Genomic DNA, 15054 nt, shown 5'->3' on the forward strand with positions numbered 1-15054 from the left:
CCCTCCCCCCCTCTCTCTCTCTCTCTCTCCCCGTAAGTGTGCGTCGTCGAAGCGACAAAACGGATGAAACAAGAATCGAACGAGCTGAGCTCGCCGCCGAAGTCACCGGGAATGACGAAGCCGGGCTGCTGGCACGTCGTCGGTAATTGGATGGACGGCGAGTAATTTATCGAGCCGCTTCAGGTATGACGCGCTCCGAGTTTCGACGTCGAATTAGCGTGGGCGCTCGGATAGGAATTAGTCGGCGAAGCAATCTAAGTTTGCCTCGGCGCGAATAGGCCGGAACCGCTGCCGCGCGAATAGCAAATCATTCGACCTGATACAGACATTACGTACGATCCTTCCACGAATCTTCGTCGTAGTAATAATTCTGCACGCGTCATCATCAAGTTTGCATCAAGCCTGCGTAGCTTAGGTAAATCAAAACGGCGGATTCGTATGATTTTCGTGTCGACGGAGAGATCCGTTCGACGTTATGAAACCTTTTGAGACAATTCTTTGCTTTCTGTCTGTAATTGATAATTTAAAATGTACAAAGAGAGAAAGAGAGATAGAATGTAATTACTATTTCCTAATCAATGTAAAATGTAAATTGAATAGTTTTTACATTAGAGAGACACTCACTTTCGGAATAATTAATTGAAAAATGTAATTAAAAAAAAGTCCTTTATAAGTATAATATTTTCTCAATAGCAAAAAGATACTAGATTTTTTTTTTTTTTTTTTTAAGGAAGCGACGGATCTTTCAAATACTATCCCATAAATCTTTCTAGCAGATCATCGAAAGCGAGAACGAGACGAGAATAAGAATGAGGGACAAAGAATAAGAATGAATAATTTTCGGCTTGAACTCTGTTATACTAGATACTCAAACAAAGTTCGAGATGAGAACTCGTTCGAAAAATGAGTGATGACTTTCTTTCTCTAAAGTTTTTCTATTATTAAAAAAACACTGTAAATTATTTGAATTATTTCGTATAAAGAAAATAAATGATTATTATATATTATAATCAATTTTATAATATTTTTTTTAAGTTATCTAAAATAAACTAAAGAATTCTTGTTTAAAAAAAAAAATTTATTGAATGTTACTTTTCTTCACATCTTTGCAAACGATGTTGCAACATTGATTTAATTAATAATAATAATAATAATGATTTAATTAAAATAATTTGATTTAATTAAATTAATAATAAAAATACGCGATTAATTCCCGAAAATTCCGAGATAACTCTCGTGATAAATTTGATTGATTTCAATTCCAGAGCTGACTGCGTGAGAGACATTAGTCAAAGTAAAAGAAGTCTTATGTCAAGTTGCGCTGACGTGATAAACGCTTTCTCAAATTCCGTAAATGAATTTTTCAAAACTCATTTAATTACAACTCGATATTTTCTAGCAAAATAACGGACGTGCGTTAAGAAAGGATCGATATTAAAATCCCGCCGAATAAATTATAATTGGCTTGATTCGCTAGTGAAGCAAGTCAAAAATAGTTTAAATAATTGTTATTAAAATTCCATGAATTTTGCAAAAAGTTTGAAAAAAATATTGTATAAATTTATAATTTTTTAACGTATAATTTTACATATACATAACTATTTCTACAATTTATAAAAAGAACCGATATGAGATATTAAATAATTTGTATGAATAATTCTTTCTATTTATATAATTAGATATATATAAATATAATAATTTTTTCATCTTCCATGTCAGAGCCCTAAGCAACCGATTTTTATCTTGGTTATTATCTCGTACTTTTGAACAACATTATTATATGTTATAACAAATATGTTTCATTCTTCTCTACCTCATATTCGCCAATTCTCTACACGAATACGTGTATAAACACTGTAATAATGCAAGGTACGTGCCATCTATAAATTACGGTAACATCAATTATAATTTTGATACATTATCGTAAACAGTCTATATGTGTCGCTTACAAAAGAACCATTAAATGCGATTCGAAATTCATCGCGTGAAACAATTCGAGCCATTCCTAAGTTGCAAATCTCTAAACGATACACACAAAACAAAAGCTATTAAAAATTTCAGAGAAATAAAAAGAAAAGAGGAAGAGGATTTTTTATATCCTACAAAAAAAATATATAGTTGAAGGGAGGAATATGAAACGATATGCTGCATAATGAAATAACTGTGCAACTGTCAAGGGGGCAATCGAGCCGAAGACGAGCCATTCGCGATTTTATCAAACTCGGAAATTTCGAGAGACCCAATTACCAACCCTCTCCGGCGGCGCGTATCGAACGGACGTACGTGATTAAACGCTAATTCCGATTTATTCGACGTACGGCCGTAAGTTTAAGCGCGAATGATGGCGTCAATCGCAGGACCGACCACGGCCGCGTTTTACACGCGATCGTCCACCTACGTGCCCGTAATTTACGACTTATCGGCGCCGCGGCGCGCGGTGTAATTTTCGCACTCGTGCAAAATTACACCAACGCAGAGCCAGTGATCGTCCCAACGGGCTAGTGCACCCTCTCTCGCATCCCACGCTCTCCCTTTCCCTCTCTCTTTCTCTCTCAGCTCTCTGTTTCTCTCTCACGCTCCCGCTCTCTGAAAGTGACGCGAGATCGTGCTTCCGGCGCGGGCGGGCATGTACCGGGATGTCGATACCACGAGAAGCGGATGTCAATAGCACGAAGTCACTCCTCCGGCGAGGGAGAGGTCGCGGATCCGCCGATTTTACAAAGCCCTCGCCGCTCTGTCGCCCGTACGCGCTGGAGGAAAAAAGCGTTGGCCGAGAAAGCAAGAGCGACGGAGGAGTCCTTTATCTACGGGAGAGGACGAGATTTTATTATATCGAAAGGCTATATTTGGATATGGGCACGCAGAGAACACAGAGAGGACAGAGCGAAATATATGTTATATTAGTAATAAAAGTTATTATATATATATAAGAGTCAGTATTTAAAAAATGTGCCTGTGAAAAATCATATTTTGAAAAAAAAAAAAACTCTTTAAATAGCATTTACTAATATCTCGAACCTTGTCCGCGTAGCACTAAAACAAGTATTTTTAAATATGCCCGTTTGATTAACGAAAACGGATATTTCACACCTGGAGGCCAGAACTATGATTAAAAAAACAGACATTTCGCATGTGGAAGTCGGAATTAGAATTCAGGAAAACAGGTACTTCGATATCCGTATGCTAAAACATCTGGACTCGAAATCTGAGATCAAGCTCCTCGACTGATGTAGAAAACTTTCATCTTAGATTTCGAGCTTTTAGATTTAAAAAAAATTCGTATATAATACATATAATAGAGCTAGTAAGGAAAACAAACGCGGAGAGAAAAATCGCAAAATAATGATTATTTATCTTAAGAGAAATACGAGAGAATTATACTAGTCGCTTGAAAAGTTTAATTAGCATAGAAAGCAAATATTAAAAAATTGTACAAAGTACAAAGCATTTAAAAAGACGCACGTATATATTAATTCTATATATTATATTATTGATTATATATACAATATTAATGTTGAAGAATGAAATTTTCTCACGTCTCAGCAAATTTTAAATTTCAGAAAATACCGTATTAGGTCTGAGAATTGGATGACATTTAGCTAAATGTACGCTACTGAAATATTAAACCGTGCCAGCTATGTTTATAAAAGAAGTAGAAAAATAAAATATATATCTTCTCGTATCTTACGATAACCGCCGGGGGCGAGATTTTAATCGTTCCCGGGAGCTTTGCTCTCCCGAGCTTGCCGCTCCTCTTCCGGTTACCGTCTTCTATTCCCGCGCGTTTTCTTTAGCCTGTCCGAGGCTCTTGGAAAAGTTCAATCCGAAGTGCTGCCGGTGACACTCTCCGACGAGTTAGCGGGCGTGCTCCAAGCACGCTTTTGTATTACTTTGCATCGGTCGCCGCGACCGATTGTGTCCGCGTCAACTAGACTTAAAGTCTGCGCCCGTAAAAGGGAACGAGAATATCGCGGGCCTTCAAAAACACCATTCGGCTTTTCAAAGACTTTAGCGTTCACGGTTCTCCTATGTCTTTCCGCTCTTATTGAGTTCTCCGCAGCATCTCGCTCGATGATACACTTTCCTTTGTATCGCGAAAGGGGAGAAAGAGAAAGAGAGAAGCAAAATTCTATACATTTCTCAAGTATTGTATTATTAAATCTGAGAAATTTGTGCGGAACTTTAACAGATTCAAAAGGCGTGGAAAGATATATTTTATACTTGCATTTTCTTAATTTTAAGTTATACTGCAAATATTTGCGTATCACGCACACATATAGTTTCAGTGACAATTTTAAAGATTTCTTTACAAGCTATCAAAAGAGAGAGAGAGAAAGAAAGAAAGAGAGGAGGGGAAGGAGAGAGGGAGAGAACAATAGATATGTCGCATCGTTATCAAATTTGCACCCAGCCGAAAACTATTTCGGTGATGGCACACGTGTTCCACGACTGGAAAACAAGCCTTGTTATGCTTGTGTCAACAAAGGACGCGTGTTCCTCCCAGAGGCGTGTGCTGCATGCGCGTGCGACGCACTGGAAGAATGAAAGTAAATATCGAGCGTGCGGCGCAGGTGGACCGGATAAGATTAAACAGCTGTTTCCGCATTTTATCGGGAGTGCAGTTAACCGCCACGGCCGACTCTCCCTCCCCGTCGCCCCTCTCTTTCTCGAAATGCATTCTTCTCGGGTGCGTTAGCACGTGCAATACGGCAAATGAATTGCGCAAGCAGTCAGAACGGGATCTTTAAGAGAGAAAATAGTTCCCACTAAAACGCGTACGATAAACTCTACGCGAAATATCTCGAATATTTTGTACCTCATTCCGTTATTTTTTTTTTTTTTATGCACATGTATGTATCGTAATAAAGATAAAACAAAAAGAAATTAAAACAAGTAAAACTATTCATTAGGTAGATAATTTTAAAAGACTATAGACTATATAGACAGATAAACAATATTTATTTTCTTTTTATAAAGCTAATAAAACTGTTTCTTTTCATCCTATATTATCAATCCTATTAAATATAATAAATATATAATTCATATATAAACATGAATATATATTATTATATAAAATATATAATGATATATAATCTCATATAAATGTAATTGCAAATTTAAATGTAATTAAAAAAACAGAAATATTAATATAAAATGAAAGTATCCAAAGTCTGATCTATTGTATTAATTTAATAAAACGTATACACTTGAAATATTTTTTATGATTATAACCGTACTAATCGTCTTTAAAAAACTTCTCGAGATATTCCGTGACTGCATCTGTGAAATTAATGTCTATGATGCATCACGCACATGATACGGCGTATCAAGTTTAATTATGCGTATATCATGAAAATGGATGTTCCGCGTAAATACGCAAATACGTCGCGTCTCTCTAGGATTTTATCTCGCGATGTCGCCGAGAGAAAGGAAGCGAGACAGAATGGATAGAAAACAGCTGAAGCGCAGCTGGTTTCTGGCATCGCGACGGCTGGCGTCTCCTTCGCGCGCACGCAGGGAACGTCGCACTCTTTGCACGTACGTATGTGCGTATATATGCATGCGCGCGACGTCTGTATATAGCACAAACCATCGGTGGTAGAAAGCAGAGCCAGAGAGAGAGAAAGAGAGAGAGAGTCAATTTTTCCAACAATATTTTACGCGGGATGATAACAAACCGTGAGAAGAAAAATTAACATTCGCAACCAGTGATACGCCGCTCTAACAACTTTCGGAGATTCATTAATCTGTAAATAATTACGATCGCTACGTGTCCTGGTTACAGCACGAGAGATTACGACGCTTCGTTGAAGAATCCGGGAGAAGTGAAGATCGTAGAGCAAATATTTGAAATTCAGGCAAGAACATGCGAATAAACTTAAACGAAAAAAGAAAAATCTAACTTCAGCGAAGCTACTTATAAACCTTTAAACTTAGAAAGCTACTTCGAAGAAAAAAAATTATGATTCGTAGAATGTGATTTTCGACTTTGAAATAAAGGGAATTTCCGAATTATGCGATATAACGTGCGATATAAAGGTTGTTGTTGTAGTATTAAAAAGATATGGATATAAATCCATAAATATCAATGTATTTGCATTTAAAAAAGAAAAAAAATTATGTTATCCTTTACTATAATACTTAATGATTCAAGAAAGGAAACGCGCGACTTCTGGTACATCCTAATAAAACCACGATTTCACATTACATGGCTACAACGTCGACATCACTCACTGTACGTATCGTAGCGACGAACACGTGCAGTGGACATTTCGAATGACTTTCTCCTCTAAATTAACGCGCCGAAAGAAGTCACGTGAATCTTTCCCAGACGTCACGGCGACTAAGTATAGCCGATCCCGCGCGGATGCAGCCGTGAAAAGCATTCGCATTAATCTCGGCGCCACTTTTGCCAGCCGGACGAACGAAATATTTCACGACGGCGACGGCTGCGTCCTCGCTAATGAAATGCCCCAGGTGGCTGATGGCCGATGGCGAATCTCGACTCGATTCGCGAATTAAAGCTCCCGGGTATCTGCAGGGACGCTTTCTCCCTCCTCGCTCCTTCTCTCTCTCTCTCTCTCTCTCTCTCTCTCTCTCTCTCTCTCTCTCTCTCTCTCTCTCTCTCTCTCATTGCGTTATCGCTCGCACACTCTCACCGGAATGGAATTGACCAACATCGCTGTACCGTGTGTACAAAGAATTTATTTTGCTCACATTGACAGTATTCACAAGCCCGCAACTTACACAATGATACCGAGATATGATGTATATATAGGCTCGACCTCGATATATCGTACCATCCGAATCTCTCGTTGCCAATTGATTGATTGATTGATCGTTTGATTAGCTCGTATATTCACAAGCAACACGGAGCGTGGTAAGACTTTGAAGGTAAGGAGAAGGAAAGGGGGACAACATTATTATAAGTATTAAACATTTTCATTCGCTCTCATTCTCTCTCTTTCTTCCCTTATGTCTCTCTTTCTCTCATTTATACTGCTCGGCTTTTTTTTTTAGCCGGTGTCGGACGTACAGGATGACGTGTCGGCGTTACTGTGATCGTTGTTGCTCTCCGTTGACGAGCTGTCGTTACTCTTTATTCGCCGTTTGCGCAGCTTCGCGAACTGAAACTCCTCGACCGGCACTGTACACCAACAATGGAAGTCATGTCATTAGTCTTCTGGCTAATTACCGCTGTTTGCGATTTCGTTTTTCTTTTTTATATATATATATATATATATATATATATATATATATTGTAGATAGGACAGGAATAAAAAATTTGATCGGGGTAAGTCAAATCGCAACGTGTGCGGGAGAACGAGAACAAAGAACATTTATATATTTCTCTTTTTCTCTCTCGGCCGACCGAAACGATCTTTACAATGTAGATCGCATCGTCTTACAGTAAGAATGCGCCTATACAACGGATTTATTTGCGCGAGACCGGGATTTCAGTTAGCGAGATGCAGAATTATCGCGCACCGTCTATAAAACATTAACGAGTCGTAAACGATCCCAGATTCGACCGAATGGCTTCATTCTCGCATCCGTGCGCGATACCGCGACGCGTGCATCGACTTAATTTAATCTTTTAATTGAGCTACGCGTTCCCCTATGTACTAAGTTTTGTCGCATCGTGGATTGTGTGCGCGGGATTGTTTCTCGATCAAACTGTAAATCGTTATAGACGTACCTATAGAAGTAGATTGAAACTCTGTGTGCGACGAGGTAGACAACGAACGATCTTTATTTACAATAATGCACTATATAACATATAAACAAGCTTTCTTTGCTATGCGCTGCGGGAAGCAATAGATCGGCCATCGTACATCGAAAGCATGTTGTTATTCGATATGTACATACTTACGCGACAAGTCGATGAATACGTAATAGAGAGAAAACATGTAAAGTAGTAAACTTCCGTACTTAATGCGCCATCTCATCGTATCTCTAACGTGTACATAATATTTCAAATATCCAACATGACGCATTTCTCACTCATTCGTAATTAAAAGGTAAAAAAATTATTTATACCACTCGCGTTAATACTTTTTGTCATTAATTTCTGTAAATCAACTAATGTGTATATATATATATGGAAATTTACTCTTTGTATCATTCGTATTGCAAACTTGCGTCAGTAATATGACGATTGAATTTTACATGCAAGTAGTAACTACAATTTGCGGAAATAACCGGAAAATATCGGAACGCCGTTGCAATTAATATTCTTTCTACAATGGTTTTGTACTAACGTTTTCCACGAGAGAGAAAGTGCACAAATTGTCAGGTAAAGCGCAATCTTGAGAAGCGAGATACGTCGCTACTTGTTAACATCGATCTCTAATATAGAAATACTCTCTTCAAAATATTCTTTATGTGCATTCTCATGTAGAGGTAATGTACTTACATATTACATTTCACAACGATAAAATCATCTGAGTATTTAAACAATTGGTTCAGACTAAACAGGTCTCTCTCTTTAGTCTCTTACAACAAAACATAGAGACATACTTGATTCATCTCCGCCAATATACATATTAGAAATGTGATGTGTTACCTGAATTAATTGCCCGTTTGTTCCTTTGATAATTTTAAGTAATTTATGTTCGAACATTCATCGAAAAATCAGATTTACTCTTTAGCGATATGGCTATTTTTAGTAGAGGTTTCATTACCATCTGAGTCGGGATCTCGATCGGCAGTACCGTCAACGGATGGCAATGGCACAATTTCTGGTTCGAGAGGTTTCACCGAGCAATCGACATCCTCTACAATGACTTCCTCCGCCAAGCTACTTCTTACCGCCTCTGCATATTTACCACAGAGCGAATTATATATCTTTTTATTTTCATTAAGTTTTTCTATTATATAATTTATACATATAATTAATTACCATTGAATGCCTGTGGATACTGCTGACTCAATTTATTTTTCACCAAACGAATTCTTTTGAAAATATAATCCAGATCTCTCTTCATCTCGATTAAGAGAGCGATGTGCTTTTTAAATTCTGTGCCAGCTGTTTTGAGTCTATGTACCGACAATTGATTACAATTGGTCAACATCTCGTTAGTTTTTTCAAACCTTTGCAACCTTTGTAATAAAATATAAATATATATATATATAAGTATATAAGTCGAAGGAAAAAATTGAAGCATCAGAGATGAAACTTACATCTGTTTTTGAGCACGTATCATAGATTCCACATCCTGCTGATCAACAATGCCAGCTAGGCCTTGTACGAATACTTCTGGTGCTGTGTAGTTTCTAAAACACTCAAAACTCCCGGTATCCGATTCCGGTGTGTCTTGCGCCGCTGCCATAGTTTTACTATATCAAATCTATCAGGTTTCGAATTTACTTTCATCATCGAATAACTCCATCATGTGGTTGTGCCTTGCCTGATCGGCATAAGAATTACCATGAAATCGCTTATTCGTACAAAATTTCTGTTGATGCATCTATTTTGGATGACTCACATGATGAGTACTACGTATTGCAAACATCCAGATTGCACTTGCCCCCATATCTCTTCCAATACGTCATATTAAGAGAAAAATTATGACTGATCGATATCTTGCGATGGCACTTCTATTGTATCGAGATTTTTTGCTTCGTTACCACATCAATGTTCTCGCATCATTTTTCCAGACGTGTCCTGAACGAGAAACATCCGAGGACGGTATCATATAGTTAGAGACGGTCTAACCAAACGACGGCGAAGTGTTATCGATTTCACTGGAAATAACATTTGATATGACGTCAATTTCTTCCTGCGGTATCATCGACGGCGTGAAAGAGAAACACGGCTTTTTGTACGTGCGTGATACCAGACAAATAACGCGATTTAAAATCCACGAAGAGATAAAGATAAATACACACACGCGAGATCGACGGAAAAGTTCGCACACGACGCGCCGCCGCCGCTGCCGCCGCCGCCGTCGTCGTTGCTCGTCAGCGCAACAGCTGTTTTGCCGCTCGATGTTTTCAGGTCGGGTAGTAGAGCGCGTGTAGCATTCAAATTTCCGTCGCGCTGTTGTGTCGACCGTCAACGAGTCGAGAAGCTTCGCGCTCCGCGAGGAGGATATCTCTCATTCGATTCTCGCTGAAAGTCTGCTCGGGATGGCACAGAACGTGAACCCTTTCAGTTCGACGCAAAATACGCCAACGAAAGCGACCGAGGAGAAGCAGAGCTTACCGAAGGATAATCACGCGGTCAGCAAACGGTATGTTTATCGGATCCATTGGCAGGACACCTTAGACACGAGTTGACTGTTTTGCCTTTCATTGGATGAATAAAGTCGACCGTCAAACGATCAAAAAAAATTATTCTGGATTGACTAGAAAGTCGTAGCATAATTAATATCGCGTCCTTTTTTCGATATTAATTTTATAACTAGGATTGTTACATGTTGAAACGATGCTAATCGAGTATTGTTCACCGGGAATGTTTTGCGGGATTCGCTTTGACAATATTTTATCTTTCCTTTACTGTGGCTAGCTTGTGGAATATATATACATATTTTATTATCCTATGGAAATGTTGCTGTCGAAATTTATCACGTCACTGTTAATTATTTAGGTTGCAAAAGGAGCTCATGGTGCTGATGATGAGCACTGAACAAGGAGTATCTGCCTTCCCAGAGGGAGAAAATTTATTTAAGTGGATTGGGACTATCACAGGACCAAGAGACACAGTAAGAGATAGTTCTATAAATTATCCTAAATCACCAAACTTTAAATAATGTTATTAATATTACGATATGACAGCAAGAGAAGATCTAATACAAGTTTCGTACTTATATTACAGGTATATGCTGGTCTCACCTATAAATTAACTTTAGAATTTCCACACAGTTATCCATATAGCGCTCCTATAGTACGCTTTGCTACACCTTGCTTTCATCCAAATGTAGATACCGGTGGTAACATCTGTCTGGATATACTAAAAGATAAGTGGAGCGCGTTGTACGATGTGCGTACTATTTTACTTTCTATACAATCCCTTCTCGGTGGTAAGTAATAAATAAAGCAATAGATCGATGCTACGATAAATCAATATGACACTGATTTAAATCGCTCTTTATTATATAGAACCTAACAACGAGAGTCCACTTAATCTCGAAGCAGCAGAGCTATGGAATAATCAAACAAAATATAAAAAGTATCTGATGGAAGAATATCATAGAGCATTCGATCGAGCACAGAGCAATCGTAACCAACAAGATTCATGATAAGCCATAATCTACTGTAATCTATATTATGTGAATCACATTTAATATTATTATTCCTATCAATGATAGGATTGAATGTAAGATTAAGTAGAATTTTTTGTATTTTCTGTACTTCTCTTAAAAGTTATTAAGTACTGTTAAATTTTTTGATGACATTTTTTTCTCTTGGGACATGATAAACAAAATTCTTCACGAATTGATCTTGCTTAGCATTTAATTTATTACTTTTGCAAGTTTTTTTACAAACTTTTGTAAGAGCGATATACATATATATATATATAAATTCATATAATCACTGATATTAGGACAATTGCACAAGAATTGCATTTATTTATTTTTATTGTGTAGAAACAAACGTATTGGTTTTTTATCATTACCACCATTGCTCATGTTTTATATAGTATTTGCACTTGATATTTGTGTGTTTCCATTTCTACCATTACTGTGTATAGTTCTCAAAAATAAATATTTTAATGACCGTACAGTCGTTCAATTTGCAATTCCCTTTGAAACGTGTATAATTTAATATTAATTCTATGTACTATTTTTTCAATGTGACAAATGTATACAAATACATATACATATAACTAGTATGGAACATATATGGAAAATAAATAAATAATATTTGTAAGAAAAAAAGAGAAAGAGTATACCTGTATCAACAGAAAAATATAAATATTTATGTGTGTCAATTATATATATGAATGTTGCGATTGATACGCGAATTTCCCGCCAATAACTTTTATATAACTTGTATATATTTAATCATTAAATATTCTCAAGATAATTCGATTCTTTCTGCTTTTATATGTTGAAGATATGGATAATTTATATTAATATTTATAACTTATATCAAATATTTAAATGTGAGATGCTATAAACAGAATTTTTATATCTAAACTAGTATATGTCATTATACGATCGTCAACATAAAATGATGTCAATTATATATATATATATATATATATATGAACGTTGCGATTAATACGTATATTTCCCGCCAATAACTTTTACATAAACTTATATATATTTCATTTAATCACTAAATATTCCCAAGATAATTTGATTCTTTCTCCTTTCTGCTTTATATGTTGAAAATATTGATAATTTATATTAATATTTATAACTTACATCAAATATATAAATAGAATTTTTATATTTAAACTGTATATGTCATTGTGTACGATCGTCAACAAAAAATGATAAAACTAATAATATACATTGGCCGCATTCGGCAGAACAACTGTTGGCAGTGATAAGTACGTTTTCAAATGAAGCATATTTGATCGCTCTAAAAAGCGATTACTTAAATCCAATTTGCCATAACAACATATATGTTCGACCAAAAATGGTTTTTGAATCTGATTAATAATATCTTATCTAAAACGAATTTTATGACGTCAGCAATCGCTCTGAGAGCGATTAAATCTGCTTCACTCGAAAAAGCTATCATTTCGCAAGTTATCATTTTGTCAACACTCGATATTGATTTATTAATTGGTGCTGAACGCACCAGCGACATTCAGGGACATACCACGGTTCATTTTCATAGCTGTTAATAGCTCGTAAACTGTGAAATGTGGTCAAGCATGTGTGTTCGTTTCGCGAGTATATTATGCAGAACGGTAGAGTCCAGAAGTACAGCTCTGTCGATTCGACGAGTTTCAGCGATGCCGAATAAAACTCGTGAGATTGAGGTACGTATAAAGAGAAATACTACGAATGTAAATATAAAATGGCAGATCGCGTTATTTTATAGACATTTATGCACTGACAATTCTGTTAAGAGGAGTATTGTTCAAAAGGAACGAAAAATCAAAGTAAACGGCACGGAAATAAATTACGCCCGAGTCGGCAGCGGTGATCATCCGGTATTATTGTTACCTGGCGCGTTAGGTAAGTAACATACGTATATACATATAATATATATAATTTGTGCACACTGAGAGGAAGATAGATCATTTCGGAGCAAACGTTTGCTTTTATTGATATTTGCTGCCATCTACCGTGAATATTCGTGCACGCGGTATAATGTTCGAACTGTTCGATGGAAGACAAAATTATTTTCCCGCCAAATAATTTTAACCGTCTTGTTTGATCATTTTATTACTATTTTTCTCGTTATCATTAAATGTTTTGCTATTAATTATTTATAATAAATCTCTGTGTTTCTCCTTCATTATTATAGATAATTGTTAACAACAACACACAAATGATAACAAAAGAAACCTAATAGTGTCTACCTAATGTGTTTGTGTATGTGTGTATAATATATGTATATAAATTTTAATTATCTTTTTTCCCATTTCTTATTATCAAATTTTATTATCATTTTTAATTATTTATTCTGCTATCAATTATTTATAATGACTCTATGCAAATAAGATGCGATGAATAATTGTTAAGTTTTTGATGAAATTTGGCATAAATTAATAAAAACGTTTGTGTGATTTTGCATTTTATACATACTGTAAAATGATTACTCTAACATAAATATAATAATATTTATAAATATATTATTATCTAAAAATAATTAAAAAATTTTAAGAATGAAATTTAGATTATAAATGATTAATTAATATCTAATTATTAATCGAATTATATATTAATTAACATTAATAATTATTAATATATATCTTCTTAATTTATTAATCATCAGTGATGAAACATAGAAATTTATTATCTATCAAACTGTATGTTTCAGGAACGATATGGACTGATTTTAAGCCGCAGATCGAAAATTTAAATGCGGACAAGCTGACCATAGTGGCGTGGGATCCACCCGGTTATGGGAAGTCGCGACCACCCGATAGAACTTTCCCGGACGATTTCTATCAGCGCGACGCAACAATGGCTCACAATCTAATGCAAATTCTCGGCTACTCGAAATTTTCTCTAATCGGTTGGAGCAGTGGCGGCATCACATCGCTCCTGCTCGCTTCATCATATCCCGAAAATATTTATAAGATGGTGGTTTTTGGTGTGACCGCATACATACATCCGGACGAGATGAAAATATATGAAAGTACGATTTTATATCTCATTTGCAATATCTAAATCTTCTTATCTCTTGATTTTTTAATAATAATATAATTTAATAAAATTAGTTAAGATTCGTACAAAATGTCAAAATTTGTTAAGTAAGATGATTAAGATTTCAGGAAGTCGCTAAATTTGCCAAGATTCACGAAAACTTTTAGAATTTCTAGAAACATTGTTTTTATTTTTTTTTTTAACTAACTAAAATTTATAAAAAAAATGAGACATTTTGCTGTCGCTTTATCAAGATTGCGTTGATTATTTCGTTTCATTTTTATTCGGGTAAATATTCATATAATATTTCTGTCTAGATCTCAGAGACATCAACAACTGGTCGGAAAGAATAAGGAGATCTTACATAGAAATTTACGGCGAGGATTGTTTCAAAAAGACCTGGTCAGGTTGGGTAGATACTATACGAAGATTGTACGAAAAACAAAATGGTAACTTGTGCAAACAGGTTCTATCGAAAATAAAATGTCCGACGTTGATTATTCACGGGGCCAAAGATCCGATGGTCTTGCCGGAACATCCGGAATATTTAAAGCAAAACATCGCCAGCTCAAAGTTTGTATTACTTATTGATTCAAAATAATTAAGGTCTACGAAATTTTTTTACTACATATAATTTTTCTTATATTACAGCATGCGTGTTTTCGAAAAAGGCGGACATAATCTTCATTTGAAGTACTTTGAAGATTTCAATAAGTTGGTAACAGATTTCTTGCTGGATTAATCAAAATATAAGTACTCTGCGTTGATACCACTGCTT

At 35.9% G+C, this 15054-nt stretch overlaps 3 protein-coding genes across 5 annotated transcripts; 2 read left to right on the top strand and 1 right to left on the bottom strand.

Annotated features, from left to right (window-relative positions):
- Nucleotides 1-6029: 6029 nt before the first annotated feature.
- On the bottom strand, nucleotides 6030-9961 carry LOC138937588 (kxDL motif-containing protein CG10681). The gene is made up of 5 exons (XM_070303990.1): nucleotides 9489-9961; nucleotides 9184-9410; nucleotides 8903-9102; nucleotides 8685-8816; nucleotides 6030-7147 (listed from the first exon to the last, which is right to left on the bottom strand). Exons 2-5 carry the CDS (start codon nucleotides 9330-9332, stop codon nucleotides 7017-7019), a joined length of 612 nt encoding a protein of 203 aa, XP_070160091.1. The 5' UTR covers nucleotides 9333-9410; nucleotides 9489-9961; the 3' UTR covers nucleotides 6030-7016.
- Nucleotides 9962-10004: 43 nt separating this feature from the next.
- Vih (ubiquitin conjugating enzyme vih) lies at nucleotides 10005-11638 on the top strand. Its single transcript, XM_070303991.1, has 4 exons — nucleotides 10005-10235; nucleotides 10592-10706; nucleotides 10820-11024; nucleotides 11104-11638. The coding sequence occupies exons 1-4, from the start codon at nucleotides 10132-10134 to the stop codon at nucleotides 11241-11243; spliced, it is 564 nt and encodes a 187-aa protein (XP_070160092.1). The 5' UTR covers nucleotides 10005-10131; the 3' UTR covers nucleotides 11244-11638.
- Nucleotides 11639-12694: 1056 nt separating this feature from the next.
- On the top strand, nucleotides 12695-15018 carry LOC138937627 (valacyclovir hydrolase). 3 transcript variants are annotated; one of them, XM_070304075.1, is made up of 5 exons: nucleotides 12695-12940; nucleotides 12986-13139; nucleotides 13948-14268; nucleotides 14594-14849; nucleotides 14928-15018. In XM_070304075.1, the coding sequence occupies exons 1-5, from the start codon at nucleotides 12821-12823 to the stop codon at nucleotides 15016-15018; spliced, it is 942 nt and encodes a 313-aa protein (XP_070160176.1). In that variant the 5' UTR covers nucleotides 12695-12820. The 3 variants fall into 3 exon arrangements, with proteins under 3 accessions (XP_070160176.1, XP_070160177.1, XP_070160178.1); XM_070304076.1 differs by having other exon boundaries at nucleotides 12697-12940; nucleotides 13031-13139; XM_070304077.1 differs by having other exon boundaries at nucleotides 12697-12940; nucleotides 13049-13139.
- Nucleotides 15019-15054: the final 36 nt, after the last annotated feature.

Source organism: Polyergus mexicanus, unplaced genomic scaffold, assembly GCF_030449975.1.
Source record: "Polyergus mexicanus isolate NDT 795.1 unplaced genomic scaffold, iyPolMexi1.0 SCAF_11, whole genome shotgun sequence".
Lineage (NCBI taxonomy): Eukaryota > Metazoa > Arthropoda > Insecta > Hymenoptera > Formicidae > Polyergus > Polyergus mexicanus.